This window comes from Sinohyriopsis cumingii, chromosome 8 (genome assembly GCF_028554795.1).
Source record: "Sinohyriopsis cumingii isolate HCF-2022 chromosome 8, ASM2855479v2, whole genome shotgun sequence".
NCBI lineage: Eukaryota > Metazoa > Mollusca > Bivalvia > Unionida > Unionidae > Sinohyriopsis > Sinohyriopsis cumingii.
In genome coordinates, this window is record NC_142968.1 from 89,593,717 (window position 1) to 89,619,724 (window position 26,008).

Here is a 26,008-nt window from a genome sequence, read left to right on the forward strand (position 1 = left end):
TGTGGTGACAAATGTGACATTTTTTCTTTCCTGAACATACGTGTGCCTTGGTATTATTGGTACATATGCCTTGTCCACACGTAGGGCAGAATCTCAGGAGTTGACAAGCACATTTCTGCTGTGAACCTTGCGTCTTCAGATGTTGTTGGTAACAGGCAGGGCTGACAAACGTGCGCAGACAAGCAGGACAGTGCACTGGTTCTTGCCCTTCGCTCGGACAGGGTGGAGAGGCCAAACATCTTGAGCATTTCGAGCCACAATGCTTGTGTTGCTCTCGATTATTATAACCATGGTCAGATTTCTCACAATAATAAACATATCCCAGGAATCCGGTAATACTGGTAATGGTATCGAAATGGTCATCGTGATGATAGACAGGAATGTATTTTCCATCCTTAGAGTCTTTCCCTCGAAACAACAGAGGCCCACGCATTTCTTGAGGGTGCACTTTCAAGGTGTACCGTGGAGCTAGGACATCTTGCAATGTTTGCATTTCAGGAATGCCACAGGGTGTGTCTTTGGACAGGCCGGCTTGTTTTAACAAGAGTTCTGCTTCACTTCGTTGTTTGGCTCGGTCGGATCGGTGAATAGTTTTCCAGGCTGTTTTCCATTCTGCCGTGTCATTCTTGTTAGCATAGGTTCGTCCCACCACGATGGCACGGGCTAAACACATCTGGTCTTGAGGGTTGTGAATTCGGACGAGACTTGTTTTGGTGCTGCGAAGGTCGTTCGCCAATAAGATCTTTCTACGGCCAGTCCCTTGAGGAGGAGAGACGTGGGTCATGTCCAATGTGGCTTTTCCATCGGTGATGTCAAACTGGTCATTGGATTGTTGCACGTGTTGAATCTTGTCCATGACTTTGGAAGCGGTCAATTCTGCAGGGCTACTAAACTCGATCCAAACAGGGGATTTCAAACCGTCGTGTTGTATGGACAGTCTCAAGCGATCGTCTTCATTGGGTTGACATTGTCGCTTGAGTGTGGTGAGTAAAGAATCCCACACCCGGTGATGAACCCTTCTGCTTTCTCTAACGGTACTTCGGACTTGAAATCTTTGAACTTCACCGTGTATTTGTAAGCCGTGGTTCTAAATTTTCTAGAGGAGCGCTTTTCTGTCTCTCGAATGTCATAGTACTTTTCAGGGTTAACTAAGGGTGGTGAACTTTGTTTAGAGGGTTTGGACTCTGGTTCACTCATGTCCTCTTCAAAATCACTGTCATGAATTTGTGCCAAGACTTCAGTTCTGGTACGAGGCGATAGATCACGTTTCTGCCTCTTACTTTCTTCTTTTTTCTTCTCAAATGAATTGGATCGTTTCATCTTGAGTGAAAAAAGTCAAATGACTAAAATTTAAACAGCATGGACTAATTTATAGTCCTGGTAGACCAGTGTATATAAAAGGGTGTGTGTCTTGTCCTTTCACTATTCATTTCACTCTCTAACAGAGCACAACGATGGAAGAGACTAGCCAAATCGAACGTTTCATCAGAGCTTTGCGAGGGGTCATTAGAAAATTTTCTTCAGACCAGCCGACGGACTACTCTCCTTCTTTTCGAGATAAAAGTCAAGATACTTGCTATATCTGTCAGAAGAAAGGGCATTGGTCTTCAGAGTGTCCAGACCGTCAAAAAAGAAAAAAGGGGCTAGAAAAGACAAAAGTCAAGATACCTGTTATTATTGTCAAGAAAAAGGACATTGGTCTCCAGATTGCCCAAAAAAGAAACAAGAGGAGTCAGAAGAAGAGAGGGATTCTTCAGAAGAAGAGAGGGATTGTTCAGAGGAAGAAAGCAGCCAGGTAAAGAAAAAGAAACAGGAGAAGAAAAGAAGGGAAGAAATTGAGGAGGAAGAGGAAGAAAAGACTGTGACGGTGAAGAAATTTAAAAAACAGAGACTAATCAGTGAGACAGAAGAAGTGAATGTAATTTTTAAAGTGCTCTGTTGTGAATTGTGAATTGGATTGTAACTATTGATAAAAGAATAAATTAGGTATAAAAAGGTAAGTGTCTTTGAGTTTTGATTTTAAATAACAAGCTACACTCACGCACTCATATACACGTACTACAGGGGTAAAATGGTTTGTTTGTTTTTGTTTTGAGTTATTGGGAATTGAAAGTCTATCTCTTTTCGAGAGAAGTGGGTGGCCCTGAAAAGGGCCTTTGGTTTTTGGTGTGGGGGTGAGTTTAAGCAATCAACTTTAACTGCCTTAAGCCTTTGCCACGGCCGAGGCCTACTTCTGATGATGATGATTTGGTTGAAATCACTAAGGGTGGTACGGTAGGCTTTGTCACAGGGTTGGCGTGTTTAGCTCGGGAAGGTCGTATTCTCTTCGGTCGTGATAAAGAAGTCTGATACATTTGTTTCAGACTTCTTAACTCCGCTAAAATGTCTAACAGTACCGTGACCGTTTGATTTTCACCCTCTTGTTTCTTTGCTGCTGCTTCTTCTTGTTTTTTTTCTTACCTCTTCTTCTTGCTGTAAAAGAAAAGCTTGTTCCGCTTCCTTTTGTCGTTGTATAAATTTCTCCAATTCTTCTTTCTGTCTCTGTCTAAAATTCTCCACGTGTGGTAATGAAGGTGACGAAAGTTCCGGAACAAATTCTTGCGAGGTAAGAAAATCCACAAAATCCTAATTCACCTCTTCTGAAAGTAAATCCGGGTTCCCTTGGGTAGTCTCCACTGCTGGTGCACCCGAATTAATTGTTTTCTGAGTTTCCGTCATGTTGAATAACTGTCGCATGGATTGACAGCGCACAGGCGCTAGCGAATCTATATAGACCACGTGACGTCACAGACTGTTCTCTTCGGATTGGATGCGAGCTGACTGAATTTTGTAAAGCGTGTTTGGATTGGTCAATGAACTGAATCCGTTTCAATCCTTCCTCTACCTATAAATAAGCGCAGTTAACTGCATTGATTTACCTGTTCTCGTCGCCTCGGCATGTGGACTGACGTTGAATCTTCCACCCTTGTGTCAACAATGATGTTCAGGACGGACATACCGATGTATGTCCGATCCGAATGGACAGTTGTCCATAGGACTGCCAGCAACCTATGGGTACGTAGGATTTACGTGGAGAGGCATGGATGCCTCAAAAGAGTCCTGATTTACGGTCCTACAGTGAGACGAAGCCTAAGGACAAGAAGAAGTCACAGATGCCCTTTATGTTAAGGGCATATATAAACCCGAAGGCCCTTTTCAGGGCCACCCACATTTCTCGAAAAGAGATAGACTTTCAATTGCCTACCCCTTTTTATATTTTTATTTTTATTTTTTTAAAATAGGGTCCCGACCCTGTTCCATTTCCCCTAGTTCCTAAACAGTCCCACGATCAATTCCCCATGTTCAATTTCCCTTGTCGCTAGAGTGACCCAACAATTTTCCCCATCTTAATTTCCCTTGTCGCTCAACAGACCCACGATTTATTCCCATGTTAATTTCTCTTGTCGCTAGAGTGACCCATGATTTTTCCCCATGTTAAATTTCCATTGTCGCTAGAGTGACCCAGGGGGGTCTGTAATGCTAATTCCCATTGTCCCTAGGGTGCCCCACTTCACTACTTGTACAACTTAAGCATGTTAGCATGGAGTGTCTTTAAATTACCGTCTATGTCAATTTTGTAGTCCATGTCATTCTTGACCTCCTTAACTTCGTAGGGACCTTTCCACTGGACTAGTAATTTATTTGTGCTAGTAGGAAGAAGCAATAAAACCTGATCTCCTACAAGAAATTTCCTATTTCGCGCTCTGCGGTTATAATACTTGGCATATCTACGTCCCGATTTCATTAATTCGTCGCGTGCCATCTGGCATGTACTTTCCAGTTTCTCTCGCAGATCTAACACGTACTGGTATGTAGTTTTTATTTCCTCGCTCGCGACGTCACCTGTCCACAGTTCGCGTAGTATCCGCATCGGGCCTCGAACTGTTCTTCCGTACAGCAATTCGAAGGGTGAAAACCCTAAACTTTCTTGCGGTACTGCACGGTACGCGAACAGAACCGCATTCAAATAACGGTCCCAGTCTTGCGGACGTTCCGCGCACATCTTTCGTAGCATACTTTTTAGGGTTCCATTAAATTTCTCTACCAGTCCATTGCACATCGGATGGTATGGGGTAGTGTTTAGCTGTTTGATTGATAGCAGTCTACTTATTTCACCCATGAGGTCGGGGGTGAATTGGGCACCACAATCCGTAAGGATTTCTTCTGGCACCCCTACCCTACTGAAGATGTCAACCAATGCTTCAGCCACCCGTTCTGTTTCAATAGTTGGTAACGCTACAGCTTCGGGATATCTGGTTGCGTAATCCACAAGAGTAAGAATATACCGGTTCTTCCTTTCGGTAACTGGTTGTATTGGGCCTACAATATCCACCGCCACTCTTTTAAACGGTGTATCTATTAATGGCATCTGTCCCAAGGGTACCCTTGTAACCCTTCCCTTACATACGGTTTTCTGGCATACGTCACAAGACCTACAGAACCGTGTGACATCGCCATTAACACCAGGCCAGTAGAATTCAGCGACTACTCTACTGGTGGTCTTCGCCTTACCTAGGTGTCCTGCCATGCTAGACTCATGGGCCACCCTAAGTACTTGAGATCTGTATCTCTGGGGTACGACCACTTGCCAATACCTCTTACCCTCCGGAGTGATAAACTCCCTATGAATTAGCCCGTTCCTACGAACGAATCTCGAGCTGCCCTCACCCTTGCCGGACGCGATTTTCTCAGTGACAGTCTTGATGGATTTGTCACGTTCTTGTTCTTGTGTGAATTCATCACGCGAAATTCCGGAGATCGATTCAGGGACTATTAATTTCTGAAACGCGTTTTTCTCTCGCCTGGTTTGCGCTCGCGTTTCGACTGCCTGGTCCAAAGGTATACTGAAATCTGCCATGGTTGGAAGACAGGAACCTTCAACATTACCGATCGTCAGATCGTAAATAGGGTTTTCCATACAAAGGGCATCTACAGTTCCGGTTAAGAAAGGTGTTTCTACCGTGATCTTTGCTACGGGAATGCGACCGATCGTTTGATCGAGTAGCATGCATGGGGACTCCCACCCGAGCATTTGGTTATCCTGCACGAGACTACGTTTGATCACTACAGCCGTGCAACCTGTGTCACGTAATGCTACGATTTCTCTACCGTTCACGAAACCTCTCGCGGTTGGTACTCGCGCTTCGGGAAGAAGACACGTGCCAAGTGTATGAATACCTGGTTCTACCTGCACCATATTACCAGATACACTTTTATTCTGTATAGCCACGGCTACCTTATGCATAAATCCCTTTCTTTTAGGACATTTTACTTGAATATGACCCCATTAATTACACAAGAAACATTGTATACCCTGACGACCTGTGTCCCTAACTGACCTACTTGCCTCAGCTGATTTCACAAGCTCCCTAGGCATCGGTCTCGTAGACTGGTTTCCAGACTTAAAATCTTTTGAAACCACGTTCTGGGTTCCCCCCATGAGCCTCGGGATAGAAATCGGCTTGTTTAGCCATATCCTGTATGTTTGAATAGACTTTCTCTTTCAGAAACTGACCTAGTTCCCGCCCCACTGTGTTCAACAGTTGATCTCTGAGCAAGAAATCAGTCAACCCTTCAAATGTTTTCACCGCTTTGCCGCATTCAAGCCACCGCTGAAAATAGTTCGCTATTCTAACGATCAAAGGTTTCTCCCTTCTCGGGCTTGCTACATCTGAACTTTTTACGAAAACCCTGTTCAGTCAGCTCGTAACTTTTTAGAAGTGTTTCCTTCAGAACGTCGTATTTGAACACATCGTCTCTGGGAAGTCGCGAGTACACATCCAGCGCTTTACCTTTTAATAAAGCACTGAGATGCAGTGCCCAGTCATTTCGACTCCACCTCTGGTTCTCGGCATACCGCTCAAACCGATGAAGATAACTATCCATGTTATCTTTCTCATCGTCAAAGGGGGGTAGTTTGGGACCCTTTAATTTACTAGAGGCAGAATCGTGTTCTCCTTTTCTAGCTGTTGCCAACTCTACCTTACGTTCATGATTTCGTTGCCTTAATCTTTCTTCTACCTCCATAGCTTCTAACCTTGCTTGTTTTTCTAACTCTATCTTCTCCCTCTCAGCTCCCCTTTCCCATTCTATCTTATCCCTTTTGGCCTGTTTTTCTAGTTCTATCTTTTCCTTCTCTAATTCTGCCCGCCTTTCCTCTGTTTCCCTTTTTTCCCCTTTCAAGTTGTTTGGTCATTTCCATCTCCTTTACCCTTCCATCCCTCTCCCGGGCTTGTTCTTCCTTTTCTAATTCCCTCGCCCTAACCCTTTCATCCCTCAGTAGTGAATGGGGATCTTATAGGGTCTATGGGACTTATCATTAAAAATACCCTTGGGACAATATAGGGTCTATGTAAATTTAACATGGAGAAAAATCGTGGGACAATATAGGGTCTATGGGAATTAACATGGACAAAAACCCTGGGACAATATAGGGTATATGGGAATTAACATGGCCAAAAACCCTGGGACAATATAGGGTCTATGTAAATTTAACATGGCCAAAAACCCTTGGGACTGTATAGGGTCTATGTAAACTTGAAACAGGGAGGGTCTCTATTTTTAAAAAAATAAAAAACAAAATAAAAAAAGGGGTAGGCAATGGAAAGGCTATCTCTTTTCGAGAAATATGGCTGGCCCTGAAAAGGGTCTTTGGGTTTTATGTTAATGTATTCATTAACATAAAAAGCACCGCATTGGTCTTCTTCTTGTCCTTAGGCTGCGTCTCACTGTTGGCCCGTAAATTAGCACTCTTTTCAGGCATCCTTGTCTTTCGACGTAGATCCTACGTATCCACAGGCTGGTGTTTGTCCTGTGGACAACGGTCCACTTGGATCGGACATACATGAGCATGTCTGTCCTAAACATCATGGAAGACACAAGGGTGGATGACTCAACTGTGGTCCACATCTTGAAGCGACGAGAACAGGTGAATCATTGCACTGAACTGCGCTTATTTATAGGCGGAGGTAGGATTGAAACGGATTGAGTTCATTCACCAATCCGAACACGCGTTACAGAATTCAGTCAGCCCGCATCCAATCCGAAGAGAGCAGTCTGTGACGTCACGTAGTCTATATAGATTCGCTAGCGCTTGTGTGCAGTCAATCTATGCGACAGTGATTCAACATGACGGAAACTCAGAAAACGATCCAATGGGGTGCACCAGCAGGGGAGACCGCCCAAGGGAACCCGGACTTACTTTCAGAAGAGGTGAATTGGGATTTTGTGGATTTTCATTCCTCGCAAGAATTTGTTCCGGAACCTTCGTTACCTTCTTCATTACCGCAAGTGGAGAATTTTAGACAGAGACAGAAAGAAGAATTGGAGAAATGTATACAACGACAAAAGGAAGCGGAACAGGCTTTTCTCCTACAGCAACAGCAACAAGAAGAAGAGGTAAGAAAAAAACAACAGCAACAACAGCAAGAAGAAGTAGCAGCAAAGAAACAAGAGGGTGAAAATCAAACGGTCACGGTACTGTTGGACATTTTAGCGGAGTTAAGAAGTCTGAAACAAATGTATCAGACTTCTTTATCACGACCGAAGAGAATACGACCTTCCCGAGCTAAACACGTCAACCCTGTGACTAAGCCTACCGTACCACCCTTAGTGATTTCAACCCAATCATTATCATCATCATCATCAACATTACGCAGTCCAGAAGTAGGCCTTGGCCGTGGCAAAGGCATAAGGCAGTTAAAGTTGATTGCTTAAACTCACCCCTTCACCATGAAGAAAAAGGCCCTTTTCAGGGCCACCCACATTTCTCGAAAAGAAATACAATTTCAATTTGCCAATAACTCAAAAATAAACCCCACCCATTTTACCCTTATAGTACGTGTCTGTGTATGAGTGCGTGAGTGTACGTTCTTATTTTAAAATCAAAACTCAAAGACACTTACCTTATATCATTAATTTATTCTTTTATCGATTTTTTACAATCCAATTCACAATTCACAACACAACACTTTAATAAAAAGTTCATTGACTTCTTCTTTCTCCTTGTTTAGTCTCTCTGTTTTTTAAATTTCTTCACCGTCTTTTCCTCATTTTCTTCCCTTCTTCTTTTCTTCTTCTCCTGTTTCTTTGCCTCTTGTAAATAGAATTGTATTCTTTCTTCCTCTTCTTCCTCTGAAGAATCCCTCTCTTCTTCCGAAGAATCCCTCTCTTCTTCTGAAGAATCCTTCTTTTCTTCTGACTCCTCTTGTTTCTTTTTGGGGCAATCTGGAGACCAATGTCCTTTTTCTTTACAATAATAACAGGTATCTTGACTTTTGTCTTTTTTAGTCCCTGTTTTTGTTCTTTTTTGACGGTCTGGACACTCTGAAGACCAATGCCCTTTCTTCTGACAGATATAGCAAGTATCTTGACTTTTATCTCTAAAGGAAGGAGAGTAGTCCGTAGGCTGGTCTGAAGAGAATTTTCTAATGACCCCTCGCAAAGCTCTGACGAAACGTTCCATCTGGTTAGTCTCTTCCATCGTTGTGCTCGGCTTGAGAGTGAAATGAATAGTGAAAGGACAAGACACACACCCTTTTATATACGCTGGTCTGCTATGACCATAAAGAAGCTCATGGTGTTTGAACTTGAGTCATTTGACTTTTTGCTTTCAAGATGAAACGATCTAATTCATTCGAGAAGAAAGAAGAAGAAGAAGAAAGTAAGAGGCAGAAACGTGATCTATCGCCTCGTACCAGGGCTGAAATCTTGGCACAAATTCATGCCAGTGATTTTGAAGAGGACATGAGTGAACCAGAATCAGAAACCTCTAAACCAAGTTCACCACCCTTAGTCAACCCTGAAAAATACTATTCCATTCGAGAGACGGAAAAGCGCTCCTCTAGAAAATTTAGAACCACGGCTTACAAATACACGGTGAAGTTTAAAGATTTCAAGTCCGAAGTACCGTTAGAGAAAGCAGAAGGGTTCATCACCGGAGTGTGGGATTCTCTGCTCACTGCACTCAAGCAACAATGTCAACCCAAAGAAGACGATCGCTTGAGACTTTCCATACAACACGACGGTTTGAAATCCCCTGTTTGGATCGAGTTTAGCACCCCTGCAGAATTGACTGCTTCCAAAGTCATGGACAAGATTCAACAGGTGCAACAATCTAATGACCAGTTTGACATCACCGATGGAAAAGCCACATTGGACATGACCCACGTCTCTCCTCCTCAAGGGACCGGACGCAAAAAGATGTTATTGGTGAACGACCTTCGCAGCATTAAGCGTAGCCTTGTCCAAATTCACAATCCTCATGACCAGATGTGTTTAGCCCGTGCCATCGTGGTGGGACGAACCTATGCCAACAAGAACGACACGGCAGAATGGAAAAGAGACTGGGAGAACATTCGACAATCGGACCGAGCCAAACAACGAAGTGAAGCAGAACTCCTGTTACGACAAGCTGGCATATCCAAAGACACACCCTGTGGCATTCCTGAGATGCAAAAATTGCAAGATGCCCTAGCTCCACGATACACTTTGAAAGTGCACCCTCAAGAAGTGCGCGGGTCTCTGTTGTTTCGAGGGCAAGATTTTAAGGACGGAAAATACATTCATGTTTATCATCACGATGACCATTTCGATACCATTACCAGTATCACCGGATTCCTGGGATACGGTTATTACTGTGAGAAATGTGACCATGGTTATAATAATCGAGAGCAACACAAGCATTGTGGATCGAAATGCTCAGGATGTTTGGCCTCTTCACCCTGTCTGAGCGAAGAACCAGTGCCTTGTTCAACTTGTCTGCGCACGTTTGTCAGCCCTACCTGTTACCAACAACATCTGAAAACGCAAGGTTCACAGAAGAAATGTGCTTGTCAACTCCTGAGATTGTGCCCTACGTGTGAACAAGTCATACGTACCAATAGTACCAAGGCACACGTATGTCGAGGAAAGAAAAAATGTCACATTTGTCACCACATCGTGGACTTGGAACATCAATGTTACGTGCAAAAATACCAACCCCCACCAGAGAAAGAGAACGGTCACAAGAACAAAGGCAATTTCATCTTTTTCGATTTCGAATGCATGCAAGAGACCGGCATTCACATTCCTAATTTCTGCGTGGCTCATCGAGCGTGCGAGAAGTGCATTCAAGAACCTATCTTCAGTCATTGCCCTCACTGTAGCAAGATTCCTGGAGGGGGTGAAAAAATCTTTCGGGGACCGAACACGTTAGCCGATTTTGCCCAATGGGTCTTAGACCCCATCGACAAGACGTGGAGCCAAGAGGACATCGAACTTTACGGAGATTGTCATCGTCATGCCACGGTGATGGCTCACAATTTCTCCGGATACGATGGACAGTTTCTTTTGAGGTACTATACGGAACAAGGCACCGAACGTCCTAAAGTCACTTTGAACGGAGCCAAAATCATTTTCATGCAAGTGGGACAAGTGCAGTTTAAAGATTCGATGAGCTATTTGGCCATGCCTTTGAGTCGAATGCCTAAAACGTTTGGAATGACAGAAATGGCTAAAGGGTACTTTCCACACTTTTTCAATACGGAAGCCAATCAACACGTCGTTCTACCCCATTTGCCTGAGGCTCACTATTACGACCCCGACAACATGCGTACCGAACAAAGAGAAGCTTTCTACGCTTGGTACCAGGCTCACGCCTCGGACCCTTTCGACTTTCAGGAAGAAATGTTAAAGTATTGTCGTTCCGACGTGGACATTTTACGACGTTGCTGTGGAAAATTTCGAGAACTGTTCATGGAACACGGAGGGGTCGATCCTTTGAAAGAAGCTTGCACCATTGCCAAAGCGTGTTCCTTAGTGTATCGACAACGATTCATGCCTGAAAACACCGTGGCTGTCATCAGTCCTCAAACGACCCACTTTGTCAAACGTCAATACTCGGTCAAAGCCCTGCGTTGGTTACATTACTTGTGCGACAAGGAAGACAAGTGGATTCAGCATGCTCGCAACGGAGGGGGCGAAAAGACCATCGGAACGTATTCGGTCGATGGCTGAGACTTAGAAAACCCCAAGATCGTGTACGAGTTTAACGGTTGCTTATTTCACGGATGTCCCGTCTGTTACCCTGACCGTAACACTAAAAATCAGTTTTTGCAACGAACCATGGAAGACTTGTACCAGGACACTTGTCAGCGGCGCCTAAAGTTAGAACAGGAAGGATACCAAGTGGTGGAAATGTGGGAACACAAGTACGATCACCGTTTGAAAACCGATCCCGAGTTTAAACGCCTCGTGGAAAGTTACCAGTTCATGGACCCGCTGAACCCGAGGGATAGTTTGTACGGAGGAAGGACCAATGCCACCTGTTTGCTGTACCAAGCCGACGAAGAGAAAGGAGAAGAAATCAAATACTTGGATGTGTGTTCGCTGTATCCCTACGTGTGCAAATATTGTCGCTTTCCTGTAGGGCACCCGCAATTGCTGACGGAACACATCGACCTGAAAAACATTCGACAATACGAAGGCTTGATCAAGTGTAAAGTTTTGCCTCCCACGAACCTATACCATCCCGTCTTACCTCACCATTGTCAAGGCAAACTGATGTTTCCCTTGTGCCGTACTTGTGCCGAAACGTGCAACCAAGACCAACCTTGCCATCACAGCCAGGAAGAACGGGCCTTGACGGGAACCTGGGTCAGCGTAGAATTGTTCAAAGCTCTGGACATGGGATACCAACTGTTAAAAGTGTACGAAATTTGCCACTTTCCCAAGACACAACAATACCACAAGGGTGACCCCACGCAGAAAGGCATTTTCGCCGACTACGTGGATGCCTTTTTGAAACTGAAGCAAGAAGCCAGCGGCTATCCTTCCTGGTGTCACACTCCCGAAGACCAAATAAAATTCAAACAGAAATACTACGAACAAGAAGGCATCACTTTAGACCACATCGAGAAAAACGAAGGCAGGCGATCGTTTGTCAAAGTGATGTTAAATTGCTTGTGGGGTAAAATGGCACAACGACCGTGTTTACCCAAGACGGAATATTTGACAGAACCTTCCCGCTACTTCCAGATGATTCACGACAAAACCAAATACATGAAACACGTGGACGTCGTTCGAGAGAATTTGATCTTGGTCAATTACGAAGAAGATCTGGACTTTGTACAAGACGACCCTTTTGGAAATGTCATCATTGCGGCTTACGTGACAGCCCATGCTCGCTTAAAATTGTACGAAGCTTTAGAACTGTTAGGGGAACGCGTCCTGTACTTTGACACGGACAGTTGCATTTACATCCATCACCCGATTCAACATCACCCTAACATCGAAGGAGACCGTTTAGGAGCCTGGACAGACGAGCATCCCGACGACAAGATTCTAAGTTTCGTCAGTGGCGGTCCCAAAAATTACGGCTACGAATACCGTGACAAACAAGGAGAAGTGCACACGACGTGCAAAGTGAAAGGACTGACTCTGAATTATCGTACCAGTCGTGTGGTCAACTTTGGGGTATTGAAAGAAGCCTTGCAATCGGGAGAGGATGGAAACTTTAAAGTGACCACCTATCAACCGAACAAAATTGTACGTTTACCCACTCACCACATCGTCAGTCGACCCTTGGAAAAAGTCTATCAAATTGTATACCAGAAGCGAGTTCGACTTCCCAATCATTTCACCTTACCGTACGGTCGCGTCGGTATTGGTCTGTATATAAAAAAGGAACCCTAGGCAAGATCGATAGTTCATTGTGACTACCAAGACCGAGCGAACAAGATGAATACTTTCAGAGAAACACAGAACAAGTTGTTTAGAAGGGCACAATTCAAGTGTGAGGCTTCGGAAGTGGAATGCGATTGTGAGCCTTGCGATGGGTACGATGCTGTACGTTGTGACCTGAGCGATGCCGTAAAGCATCATGGGAACTTTAGTGTCCCTACCCCTATCATGGAAAGTGATGCAGTGCGTGTCAAACCTGAGGGATGCGAAAGTGATGCCGCTCGTCCTCTTGGACATTTTACTGGGTTTCGTTTTAAAGGGGAATGTTCACCTTCACGTCTACCCCCTTACGGATGTCATCCAGCCTTGAACAAACTCCTGTTCCTGTCACCCAACCCTCATCGAAACGAACCTGTGAAAGACGAATATTCGTTTCCTGTGCGTTTGTCGGAATACTGCGACTTTGAAAATCGTCTTCAATCGTTCAAAGGAAAATGGCCAAAGTATCTGGGAGGACCGACCCCCGAAGAATTAGCCAGAGCCGGATTTTTCTACTTGGGCGAAGGAGATAAAGTCAAGTGCTTCAGTTGCGGTGTGTCACTTCACCACTGGGAACCGCAAGATTCGGCCTACGTTGAACATGCTCGATGGTCACCGAATTGTCATTACTTACCTTTAGTGGGACCGAGACATTGAAGTAACTTCTTACCATAATAATCTGTTCATTGATACTTTACAAGAGAACATTCGTGCTTTGCCTGTGGACTTGAGAGAACGCATTTATCGAGAGCTGGTCAAAATACAAGTGAAACGTAAAGAACAATTGCATCCGTTACGTCACCGGTGTTTGAACCACTGGTACCTGAAGGCTATACAAGGATTGATTCAATTGAAAGTGTTCCATTGGACAGACATTGATGAACGATCCTCTAGTTTTAAAAAGGATTGGTTTGGTATGGACGATTCTACCTACATCATTGTAAACGTACTGCATCGAATTCCAGAGGAAGAGTTAACGAATTACCAACATCTTGAACACAATGTCAACTTGGTGAAAGAGGAAACTTCTGAACGAATTGTAATGTGTAGATTAGTGACTCAACGATTTAAATTCGACACTGAAGTAAAACCATGTTTGTGCAAACAGTACATTTCTTGTGTCAGACCAAAGAGGATTTAGTATGACCTATTCATGGATACTTTGCTAGAGAACATTCGTGCTTTGCCTGTGGAGTTGAGAGAACGCATTTACCGAGAACTGATCAAAATACAAGTGAAACGCAAACTCAAAGTGATTCGTCCGTTTTTAAATTATGCTCTGTTCCAAAGTACAAGAAGATTGATTATGAGTGGATATTACATTAGGCACAAAGGTAAACGAGGCTATTGGTCACCACCCAACGATTCCAAAAAACAGTGTATATAATTATGGATACTTTACAAGAGAACATTAGTGCTTTGCCTGTGGAGTTGAGAGAAAGGATTTACCGAGAGCTGGTCAAAATACAAGTGAAACGTAAAGAACAATTGCATCCGTTACGTCACCAGATCTTTAACCACTGGTACCTGAATGGTATAAGAGAACTGATTCGTCAGAAATTCTTTCAATGGTCAGACATTGTTCAAAACTTTGAGGTCGCTAATGATCGACATGTTCATAATTATGGTTACTTCGAGATTCACCTACAGCAATACATTGAGGAAGACAAGGTAAAGGATTACCAACATTTGTTACGTGGAATCTACTTAGCGGAAGAGGAAACTTCTAAACGAACTCTGACGTTTCGGTTACAGTATGCAAGATTTAGATTCCCTACTGGAGAACGAAGATCTCTGGCTAGAAAGTACGTGTATTGCATCCAAAAAAAAGAGAATATAAAAACAGGCTGCCATGCCACGGTTTATGTCACATGTCATCCAACAGATTCCGTGGAAGGAACTCAATGACCATATTCAAACCGTGGATCATTACCATCAATTATTACAAGAATTTTATCCATTCAATTTTGGACGACAAGTGGTGTGTGTCTTAGTGACTTGTTTTCTGGGATTTCGTTTACCAGCCGATTCCTTGTGGACTCTTTACGATCAGTACTTACCACCTCCATGGCCTTAAATGGTCACGAAAAACTCCTTTTGCTCAAAGCCTTGCGTTTTCATCTGGATACTTCTCGACCTCAACAGGAAAAAAAGATTCGTCAACTTTTAGCTACCCAAGACGTGTATGACGATGTGTGTGTAGCTTGTGACTTACATCCCCATTGGACAGATGTCCGTGCCTGGAAAGAATGGGGTTTTGAGGCTTGGACCCAAGAAGTGGCCCAGTATGCACGAGAGTTGTTCAAGGAAAAAAGTTACTTTTCAACCCGTGTTAGTGACGGTGCCAGAAGAACCCGTCACCCAGGACAGGACTGTCGTGGACATGCCTGAAAGACCCTTTCGGGAGGACACTTGTGTGACCTTACACCCTACTATAGAACTGGTTAGAACATTACCCAAAACATGTTGTACAGACACTTGTGTTTATTCCACGTTCATCGTTATCATGTGCCTTTTATCCTTGTACTTAAGCCTTTGGCTTTTATGTATTTTTGTCTTTCGTATTCATGTTTGAAAAAAAAACATTCAATAAACGTGTTCTGAAAAAGTATATAAACTCTTGTCTTGTTTGTTTTCGTGTCACAAGTGACATTTCTCACACCATGGCTACCTCTGCTGTCTCTGCTCCCTCTTCCTCTACTGTCAAAGTCATCGACGAACACTTAGATCGTGCCAGTTGGGAGGCTTTGTATCTTCGCCATCCCTTTAACATGCTCATTGCTGGACCTAGCGGTTCAGGCAAAACCGAATTCGTCAAACGTTTGATCGAACATAAACATCATTTGATCGATCGGCCCCCTCAACGGATCGTGTGGTGTTACAAAGAGTGGCAATCGGCGTACAGCCTCTTGCGAGAAAGTCAAGACGATTCCATCGTGTTTGTGGAAGGCATTCCTAAAGAAGACGACGGCATCGTCTCTGACTCCCGTCAAACCCATTTGGTCATTTTCGATGACATGTTAGGAGAAGACGAAGAAGAAATTAAATTGTGGTTCACGCGCAAAGGGCATCACCGTAATGCCAGTGTCGTTTACATCACCCAAAATTTGTTTCAACAAAGTAAAGCCCATCGTACCATCAGTCTCAATGCGCATTACGTAGTCTTGTTTAAAAGCCCTAGAGATAAATCGCAAGTGCAAGTCTTAGCCAAACAGTTAGGGACACCTTGGCTGACTCAGGCGTACGACGATGCCACTCAAACGCCACACGCCTATTTACTCGTCGATTTGAAACCTACGACTCCCGAGGATTTGCGATTTCGTACCCACTTGTTTCACCACTGGTGCCAAGACGGAGGGCCTGTCCTGTACACGTCTCCGTCCTCGACTTCATTTCACTCCCCATCAAAAAATCTATAAAAACCTCAAACCCTTTTTCGTCTGTCTCACTCTCAGTGCAAACATGACGTCCCTTCAGTCGCATCTTCCCGTCAAATTGATTCGTGCCTTGTATGGCATCAGTCGAGAAAAAGATCCACAAACACGAGCTCGTGTCTTAGAAGCTAGTCTCAAAGAAGTCTTACGATGGTTCACGGTGACGGCACGTCAATTACTCCAAGGAATCATTCAGATTCCTCATCAAACCAAACGCTTTTTCGATCGAAACAAAGTCGCTTTGGTCCAACTGGCTGATCCCCGCATCGACACTCAAACCAAAAAACAAATCATTTTGAAACCTGGAGGGAGCGGTACTCTAGGAGGGGTCATCATTCGCTCTCTCTTAAGATGGAATCCTAATGCCCCTAAAGTTATCCCCAAGACAAAAGTCCAACGAAGCCCCAAGAAGAAAAAGAAAAAGACCAAGTCCCCAAAGAGGAGAACTTCTCCAGTGGCAGGACCCTCCTCTTACCAGACACCACCCCGGAGAAAGAAAAGAAGCCCCCAGAAAAAGAAACAGAAAAAAAGTCCCCAGAAAAGAAAAAGTCCACAGAAGAAAACTAGTCGCAAGAGAGGCACCTCGGCCAGGACGCAACCTTACACTCGCAAACCACGACCTTCCACGGCAGTGACTGCGTCTCCGGCAGCCTCACGTTTGTCCACTTCTCCGTTGATGTCACCAGGAACTGAAGAGTACTTGGAGACGTTAATCACACCAAGAACTTCTCCGTTGATGACCCCCAAAAGAACTTCCCCAGTGGCAGGACCCTCCAATTTAGTGGCAGTGGCTGCTGCTCACAAAGTACCTTCTCCCAAAATCAAAGTCCATGAAAGATCGGGCATGTTACAAAGTTTACTGGATTTGTCCAAGCAAGAACTGGCTCGATTTAGTCCGTTACGTACCCCTGCACGACGTGTCATGCCTGTCCTCAAACTAATACGGGGTAAAGACAATCAGTGGAGACGCGTTCCAGTATAAAAAAGGCTTGTGACTAAGTAGGGGTATCAGTGTTTTTGGTGCTGAAGACTCAAAGATGTCACCCTCCAGAAAACCCCAAGGAAAGAAAAGGAAAGGACTGCCACCACGTTTAGCCAAACAAGGGGACCTGTTATCTGTCCTGTCCAAAGCTTCTCCACCCCATCGAAAAAAACTCATTCAAACGGCCTCCAAAGAGGTCATCGATACCGTGTGCGAATGTTGTTTGAACGTTTTGAAAGGCACGATCCCTTTGTCCAAACACCAGAAACAATGCTTAAGCAAGCATCGTCACGTTCTTCGCCAAATGGTTCGAAAGAAAATTCCCATTCGTCAAAAAAAGAAGATGTTGGTCCAACGTGGAGGCATTTTGCCTCTCTTGTTAGGCCCCATACTGAAAGGAGTCTTGGGAACCATGTTGGGAGGACTGGTGGGAGCAAGATAAAAAGGCCTTCGGAAGTCCCAAGATCTCAGAATCGACCCCTGACAACCCCATGGAAGGACGAAAACTAGCTTTAGTGCCTTACAAACGATGGATGGAATACCATCGGTGGCAAGAACAACGCACCCCGCATTTACCTCCCAATCCCAATTTGAGCGAAATGTCCCAGTTACAACACGAATTGCAGTCCTTGATGGATCGCCAAGATTTGTCCGAAACAGAAAAATCGCAAAAGTACGGTCAACTCTTGCAACGACTGCAACTCTTTCACCAGAAAGCTTTAGACGAAACAGCTCTACCCACTCTGAAAGATTTTAAGACCTTGATGAAAAGTCCAGCACCATCACCAGTACCAGTACCAGTACCCGTGGCCAAGACAGAAAAAGAAGAAGAAGAGGAAGGGTTTCAAACTCCACCAGAAAAAGTACGCAAGTTAACAACACCACCTACCTCCAGAATTGGATGGATTAAAAAGATGATGGCCACCCCTTCTTCCTCACAAGAGAAAAAGAAAGTGAAGACAGAAGTGAAGACAGAAGTGAAACAAGAACCGATATCCCCCGCTCAGACATCCTTCTCCTCTTCGACACCTATTGCCGGCCGCACACGCAAAGCATTGCAATCCAAGAAAGTACCCCAAGAGAAAAAGAGTAGCATCCTCCAAGAGTGGGTGTCTTATTAACACACCAACACAAAAAATGGAAAAAGTCTTAGCCAGCATTTACTACGATCCCTCGCATCCTGCAGGTTACGCAGGAGTTCAAAAATTGTATCGTGCTGCCAAAACGCGACTGAAAAGTCTCCGTTTACCTCAAGTGCAACGATGGTTACAAGAACAAGCTACCTACACTTTACACAAACCCATTCGACGCAAGTTTGCCAGAAGTCGCACCCGAGTGGAAGGCATCGATCATCAATGGCAAGCCGATTTAGCCGATGTCTCTCATTTGGCCAGCTACAATCGTGGCTACAAATATTTGTTTTGTGTCATCGACGTCTTTTCCAAATTTGCCTGGGTCGTGCCCTTGACTTCCAAATCGAGCAGCGAGTTAGTGCGAGCCCTGCAACGGGTGTTGAAACAAAGCGGTCGTCACCCTCTTCGATGGCAAACGGACAAAGGCACCGAATTTCTGAACCAAGCTTTCCAAAAAGAATTAAAGAAACGTGACATTCATTTTTTTACCACCGAGAATCCCGAAACCAAAGCCAGCATCGTGGAACGTTTTCAGCGTACTTTGAAAGAACGCATGTGGAAATATTTTACGCATCACCACACTCTGAAGTACATCGACATCTTACCACACCTGGTGCAAGCGTACAACCAATCTTACCATCGAAGCATCGGACGTGCCCCGCAAGACGTGACTCCCGACAACGAAGTGCTGGTGTTTGAGCGTCTGTTTGGTACGTCCCCGACGAGGGCTGCCCCCAACAAAAGAGGAGTGTTGACCGTAGGAGACTGGGTACGCATTGGCAAAACCAAACGCACTTTCGACAAAGGTTACTTACCTAACTGGACGACCGAATTGTTTCGTGTCACTGGACGAGTGCATGGCCGTCATCCTGCCGTCTATAAATTGGAAGACATGAACGGAGAAGTGCTCAAAGGAACGTTTTACTTACCCGAGTTGCAACGTGTCACCAAAAAAGAAGACGACGTGTACGACATCGAAAGCATTCTCGAACGCAGAACCCGTAAAGTGGGTAAACGACGTGTCAAAGAAGTCAAAGTACGTTGGAAAGGATATCCACCCAGTTTTGATTCTTGGATCGACGCTTCGCAAGTCATCGACTATAAAAAGAAGTGACCATCATGCCCTTTCACACATACGCAGCTACGTCGACCACTCCTTCACCCAGTTCTTCTCTGCAAGATTTACAGAAACAACCCTTGTGGGTGTGGTGTGGAGAACGTGTGCCTAAAACGCAAATCGTCTTTTTCTGCCAAATCTTCGTGGTGTATTGTGTCATCGCTGCGGCCATTGCCAATTTGAGTTTGCAACAAGGAGACAAAACAATTGTGGACCATTTTATTGAGCAGTTGCATCGGTTACCTGCTTCCCAGTCCCTCCCTGAAATTCTCTTCCAACGGGAACCAGGGGAACCTTGTGTCCAGTGCCAGTGTCAGTCACCACTCCAATAAAAACGACAACCCTATTTTGGGCGGAGACACGCCTCTGACGTCCAGTAACCCCTCGGACAGCCACAGAACTCTGGAATTATGAGTCACCAAAACCAATTTTACTTACCCAGTGACAGTTCTATGGAGGTGTTTCACAAGAACACGTTGTGCTGTTACACGGCCAAATTACCTCTGACCATCCCATTAGATCACGAAGCCCATTGGGAAGTGGCTTTAGTAGAAATCATTCACCCGACCCAAGTCCTCAATGTCCTTCCCAATCAAAATTCTTTTGATGTGGAAGTTTATGACGAGCAAATGCAACTGTACTTGGATACCCATGGCAAATATAACATCAAAACCCCTGGCACAGAAAATCAAAAGTACACCACCTATCACTTGTTCGTTCCCCCAGGCTATTATTTTAGTGGTCAACATTTGGTGAGCACCATAGCCTCCAGATTTAATGTCGTGTTTCTGAAAGCTTTGGAAAGTGTCAAAAAAGTGTCACCCTGGAATACCACAAAGCAGCTCGTCGCTTCTTGATGAAATTTGACGGGAGTAAAATCGTGTCCATTTTATTTTGTCCTGAATTGTTTGACATGTTGGGCGGAGACATGGACATGAGAATGGCCATGCTCAAGAAAAACGAATTACCAATCATTTACGACAACGAGTCTTTTAGCAAGTTATTTCGTGCCCCGGTAGAACTGAACCAAGGACTGAATTTGATGTTTGTGTACTCCGATGTGGTGGAGTATAACGTGGTGGGACACACCTATGTGCCGTTACTGCGTGTCATTCCTTTCAAAGTGGATTCTGCCATGGTCGCTGACGAGGAAGGTGGAAACACTTACCACGTTCACCGCGAATTTGTACATCCTCACTATTTGCCTGTCAGTAAGTCGTATTTGGACACGGTCAACATTGCTATAAAAGGAGATCTGGGACAAAATATTTCATTCACCAAAGGAAAAGTCACGGTGAAACTCCATTTTCGAAAACGCTTCTCTCACGACTCGTAAGTCATGTATCCAGTGTACCGAGGGGTTGCTCGACAGCGAGGACACGGTTTAGGAGATATGTTAAAATCGGCCTTTCGTTCGGTGGCCCCGGTGTTGAAACCGATGGTGACACATGGATTGCACGCCTTGAAAGATGCCGCACTGACACAAGGCAAAGAATTTCTCCAAAATGTCATCATCGACAAACAAAACCCTAAAGAAGCCTTCATGAGGGCAGGCAAAAATGTCTTGCTGCAAACGGGTAAAGACATTTTAGGCCGACGAGACACACCTATAAATGCCCTGCACGCTACCGAATCAGGCATTCAGCAAGGACAAGGCAGAAAGAGACGACGAAGAAAACACCCTTTCACCAGACTTCAAGCTAGAAAGGCCAAGAAAAGAAGAACCGTTCGAGACTTAGACGTTTTCGATTATTGAGACACAGCAACAAAAATGATGCACCGAGAGTCTTGCGCTTGTTCCAAGACGGAACTGGATATGTTTGCCATGCCCCCCACCATAATGACGATGCAAGAATCCCAGTGGGTGGAATTTCATCCCGTCTCCTCATTGACTGATTCCGCTCCCATCGAGTTTGAAATCAAAGGACAGCCCGAAGATTACATCGATCTGAATAGTAGCTACCTATACTTGAAAGTGAAAGTGATCGAACCACCCAACGCTAACATAGACGCTGATGAAGCAGTAGCTCCCGTCAACAATTTCATGCATTCCTTGTTCAGCGAAGTGGACTTGTACTTGAATAACAAACTGGTCAGCAGCAGCATGGATACTTACCCTTATCGAGCCTACCTGGAAAATCTCTTGACGTACGGAAAAGAAGCCAAGAACACTCATCTGGATGCTTGCGTGGTATGGAAACCTGACCAGGCGACTAAGTTCAACGGCATTACACTTGCTGGGGATGCTTCAAATCAAACGGGATTTGTAGAACGACAAAAGAAAATTGCTGGAAGTCGTAGTTTAGAACTAACGGATCGCTTGCATTTGGACATGTGGTTACAAGAAAAGTATTTGCTAAACGGGGTAGATATCCGCCTGAGACTGAATCGGAGCAGTGCCGCTTTCCATTTGATGGCTGCTGCTGATGCCACTTACAAAACCAAAATCGAAGAAGCCAGACTCTACGTGCGACGTGTGGAAGTGCTGCCTAAAGTAGGTAACGACATCAGTCAGACGTTGAGCAGAACGACCGCCAAGTATCCAATACGTCGCGTGGAAGTGAAAACCTTCACCATTCCTGCTGGACAGCGATCCATGATCGAAGATCATCTGTTCCAAGGACAGTTACTCAAGCGTTTGATTGTTGGTATCGTCAAGAATTCAGCTTTCAATGGAGCCTACAATGAAAATCCTTTCTACTTTAATCATTACAATGTGTCCAAGATTGAAGTCAGTCGCGATGGCAAGACCTTGTGTACCCGACCCTTTGAGCCTAACTTTGGTGCCGCAAAGAATTATTTGAGATCGTACTTGTCCCTGTACGAAGCTACCGGACAGTTAGGAACCAACACCAGTCACGGCATTACGTACGACGATTATGCAGGAGGCTACGCTTTGTGGGCTTTCGATTTCACTCCAGACCAAGGCAGCGACGAGGGACATTTCCACCCTATAAAATCTGGCCAGATTCGTGTGGAAATTCAGTTTGCGAGTCCACTGGATGCAGGGAACACAGTGAACGTCATCCTGTATGCAGAATTCGATAATACCATAGAAATCAACAGTTTGAGAGAAGTCATTCTAGATTACTAGAAGTCATGGAAGACTGTTATCCTTCTTTACCGAGTGGAGAAACTTTGGACATGAAATGTAAGGAGACTGTGGAAGAAGAAGTGATCATGATGAAGTCAAGATGGCCAGAACAAGAAGCCCATTTAGTCTCCTGTTTTGCCAAACACTTGGTCGACAAAATGACGGAATTGATCAAGAAAAATTGTTATGGATGTCTCAAGCTAGGAAACGTAGTGTCCATCAATGGCCTAATGATTTCCAACAGTGGAAATCACAATTTCATTCACAACGTTGTCAGCTCTGTTTAAAGTAGTTTGTATTTGAAGAAAAAATGTTTGATGTTTTGAAAAAAAATTGTTTGATGTTATTATGTTGGATTATTGTTAAAAATGTTAGAGTTGTTGTTTAGTGTTAAGTGATTTTTGAATAAAAAATGTTGTGTTTTGAAAAAAATGCCTTTGTCTTTTGTTTAGCTATAAGAATGTTGGATTGATGCTCTTTGATTTCTTACTATCCCTCTCATGGCACTCACTAAACGTTGCGGCTCGAAAACCGTGTGGGGGATATTTTCCTTCACGTCCGCGCTTTGACTTTAAGAACCGGGGTTGTTTCCAGTCTAACCATCCATTGTCGACTCATCCTCCTAAGAAGATGTGCTCCAAACTAGCTAAGCTCAACGAAGCCTACGTGAATTTGCATAGGGTCAGACACAGTCTGATACCGAAGCCAGAAGAAATTGAGAATGTGAGAATGTTAAAAATCACTGAAGACCTGATAGAAGAACTCTTCAGAGAAGAAATGAACAGGGAAAAAGAAGAATGGACAGAGAAGTACAGACTTCAGAGACAGCAGCAACAGCAGCAGCAGAAGCAACCTGAAGCTGACAGGCTTTGTCGATTGCCGTATCGACACCAAAGAGTTCTTCTCTTTCCGAAGAAGCAGACCTATCGCCAGAAAGTCTATCCTCAGAGGACATCGCATTCTTAGAAACTAAAAAGAATGCCATAGCAAAACAAAAAAAACAGCCCTTTTCAGGGCTACCCCAATACTCTCGAAAAGAAATAACTATCCATTTGCCAATGTGTGTAGGTAGAGTAGTGTGAAAATAAACACTAACTCTTTTATAAAAAATTGTGATGGTATGTGTTTGTGTGTTTGTGTTTGTAAGTGATTAAGTAAGTTGGTATGGATAGTAGATTAAAATGATGTCTTTTTTGGTGTTTGAGGTGTATATTTGGGGTTAAATTGGATTGCTTTGCGTATGTGGATAGTCTATTGAAGTGATTTATAAAAAATTTAAAATAGTGATGGGTAGCATAAAAAAAGTGAGTGAGTGTTTCTTTTAGGTCCGCGCTTTGTTGTTTTGGGTTATAATCTAGGTAAGATCAATTTTATGTTATTAGGGGGATGTTTTCCATCACGTCCGCGCTTTCAGTATAAATTGAAACTCGTTCGGCAGTCCAGCTACCCTTGTTGATTGATCAACACCAAAAATGAACACGAGACTGGAGAAACTGTTGAAACTTCATGTGAATCTGGAATATGCCGGGCGCATATTAAATGAACTGGCCGCGGAAGCCATTGTCGAGTAGGGAAGGATAAAAGAGGAGGAAAGAAGAAACAAAGAAGAGGAGGAGAGAAGATATAAAGAAGAAGAAGAGGAAAGAAGATACAAAGAGGAGGAGAGAAGATACAAAGAAGAGGAGGAGGAAAAGGAGAGAAGAAAAAATTTCAGAATCCCAGAGAGCGAAAATTGGGATTCTGAAGCGACATATCCTGCCTCTGCTCTCTCCCCCCAAAAGGTAAAAAGTAACTGGGGGATAAGATGTGTATGTGGCGCCAGGCCTGGAAGGTGCCACCATTAACCAGGTGTCCATGAAGTTCCAAACAAAACAGCCCTTTTCAGGGCTACCCAATACTCTAGAAAAGAAATAACGATCGATTTGCCAATGTGTGTAGGTAGAGTAGTGTGAATATAAACACTAACTCTTTATTAATAGTGGAAGTGTATGTGTTTGTGTGTTTGTGTTTGTAAATGTTGAAGTAAGTCTGTGTGTTTGTGTTTGTAAATGCTGAAGTAAGTTTGTGTAAATAGTAGATTATGGGTTTATTTATTGATTCTTAGCGTATGTAGAGAGTATAGTTAGGGTTATATTATATGAAATGAGAAAGTAGGGGATGTTTTCCTTCACGTACGCGCGATGTTTGGTCATGATCTAGGTAAGATCAATTTTATGTTTTTTAGGGGATGTTTTCCTTCACGTCCGCGCTTTCACTATAAGAACCCACAGTATTCGTCGTTCAAACTATTCTACAGAGAAGATGGCTTCGAACCACCTAGATAAATTTCAATCATTGCAAGACGTCCTTGACAATTTGGGAATGATAGAACAAATGCTCGTACGACTAGTTGAAGATCACTATTCTTATAGTCCGCATAGAGTAAAAATGGAAATTAATAATTTAAGAAAAGCAAAGGATATGATAAGTGGTGTGATGAAGGAAATAAAGGAGGAGAAGGAGGATGAAGAGGAAAGGACAAGGATGAGAGCATGGAATGAAAAAATTGAAAAAGAAGAAGAAAATGAGAAGAGGAAGAAAGAAGAGGAGAAAAAAAAGAAGAAAAAGAGTGTAGGTGAGAAAATAAGAAGTTGGTGGAGGAAAAGAAGAAATTAGAAGCAGAAGAAGAAGAAAACCCAAAGGCCCTTTTCAGGGCCAGCCATATTTCTCGAAAAGAGAGCCTTTCCATTGCCTACCCCTTTTTTTATTTTATTTATTTTTTTAAAAATAGAGACCCTCCCTGTTTCAATTTTACATAGACCCTATACAGTCCCAAGGGTTTTTGGCCATGTTAAATTTACATAGACCCTATATTGTCCCAGGGTTTTTGGCCATGTTAATTCCCATAGACCCTATATTGTCCCAGGGTTTTTCTCCATGTTCGGGGCCCCGAGTGGCCGAGTGGTCTAAAGCGCTCTTCGTTACGGATCACTGCCATCTCACCTCTGTCTGCGGCGGTTCGAGTCTAAGATTCAGCCAATGTGGGCATGTGAGAAAGCTTGCCAGTAGCTTCTCGTGGGTCGGTGGTTCTTTCCGGGGTTTTCCGGGTTCTTCCTCCACCATTAATACTGGCCGCCATGTATAGCCTATCGTGCTGAAAAATGGCGTTAAACCCCACAACAACAACAACAACAATTCTCCATGTTAATTCCCATAGACCCTATATTGTCCCAGGGTTTTTCTCCATGTTAATTCCCATAGACCCTATATTGTCCCACGATTTTTCTCCATGTTAAATTTACATAGACCCTATATTGTCCCAAGGGTATTTTTAATGATAAGTCCCATAGACCCTATAAGATCCCCATTCACTACTTCCCTCTACCTAGCTTGTTCTTCCTTTTCTAATTCCCTCGCCCTAACCCTTTTATCCCTCTCCCTGGCTTGTTCTTCCTTAATAAATTCCCTTAAACTTTCTCCCTCATACCCAAGTTCTTTGCCTAAGGCGACCAAGTCCTTAAGGGATGACAT

General features: G+C 43.9%; 1 protein-coding gene across 1 annotated transcript; it reads right to left on the reverse strand.

Moving 5' to 3' along the window:
• Positions 1–3,553: 3,553 nt before the first annotated feature.
• LOC149794114 (uncharacterized) lies at positions 3,554–26,008 on the reverse strand. The gene is made up of 3 exons (XM_089969087.1): positions 25,863–26,008; positions 5,676–6,205; positions 3,554–5,328 (listed from the first exon to the last, which is right to left on the reverse strand). The coding sequence occupies exons 1-3, from the start codon at positions 26,006–26,008 to the stop codon at positions 3,554–3,556; spliced, it is 2,451 nt and encodes an 816-aa protein (XP_089825213.1).

Bases quoted from the DNA above. Each gene is read 5' to 3' on its own strand.
- LOC149794114 (XM_089969087.1), bottom strand. From the start codon at position 26,008: ATGTCATCCCTTAAGGACTTGGTCGCCTTAGGCAAAGAACTTGGGTAT. The intron at 6,206-25,862 runs GTAGAGGGAAGT...AGGGGAAAAAAG, and splicing joins GAAAAGGAAGAACAAGCTAG to GGAAACAGAGGAAAGGCGGG. The intron at 5,329-5,675 runs GTTAGAATAGCG...TCTTGTGTAATT, and splicing joins GAAGGGAGAAACCTTTGATC to AATGGGGTCATATTCAAGTA.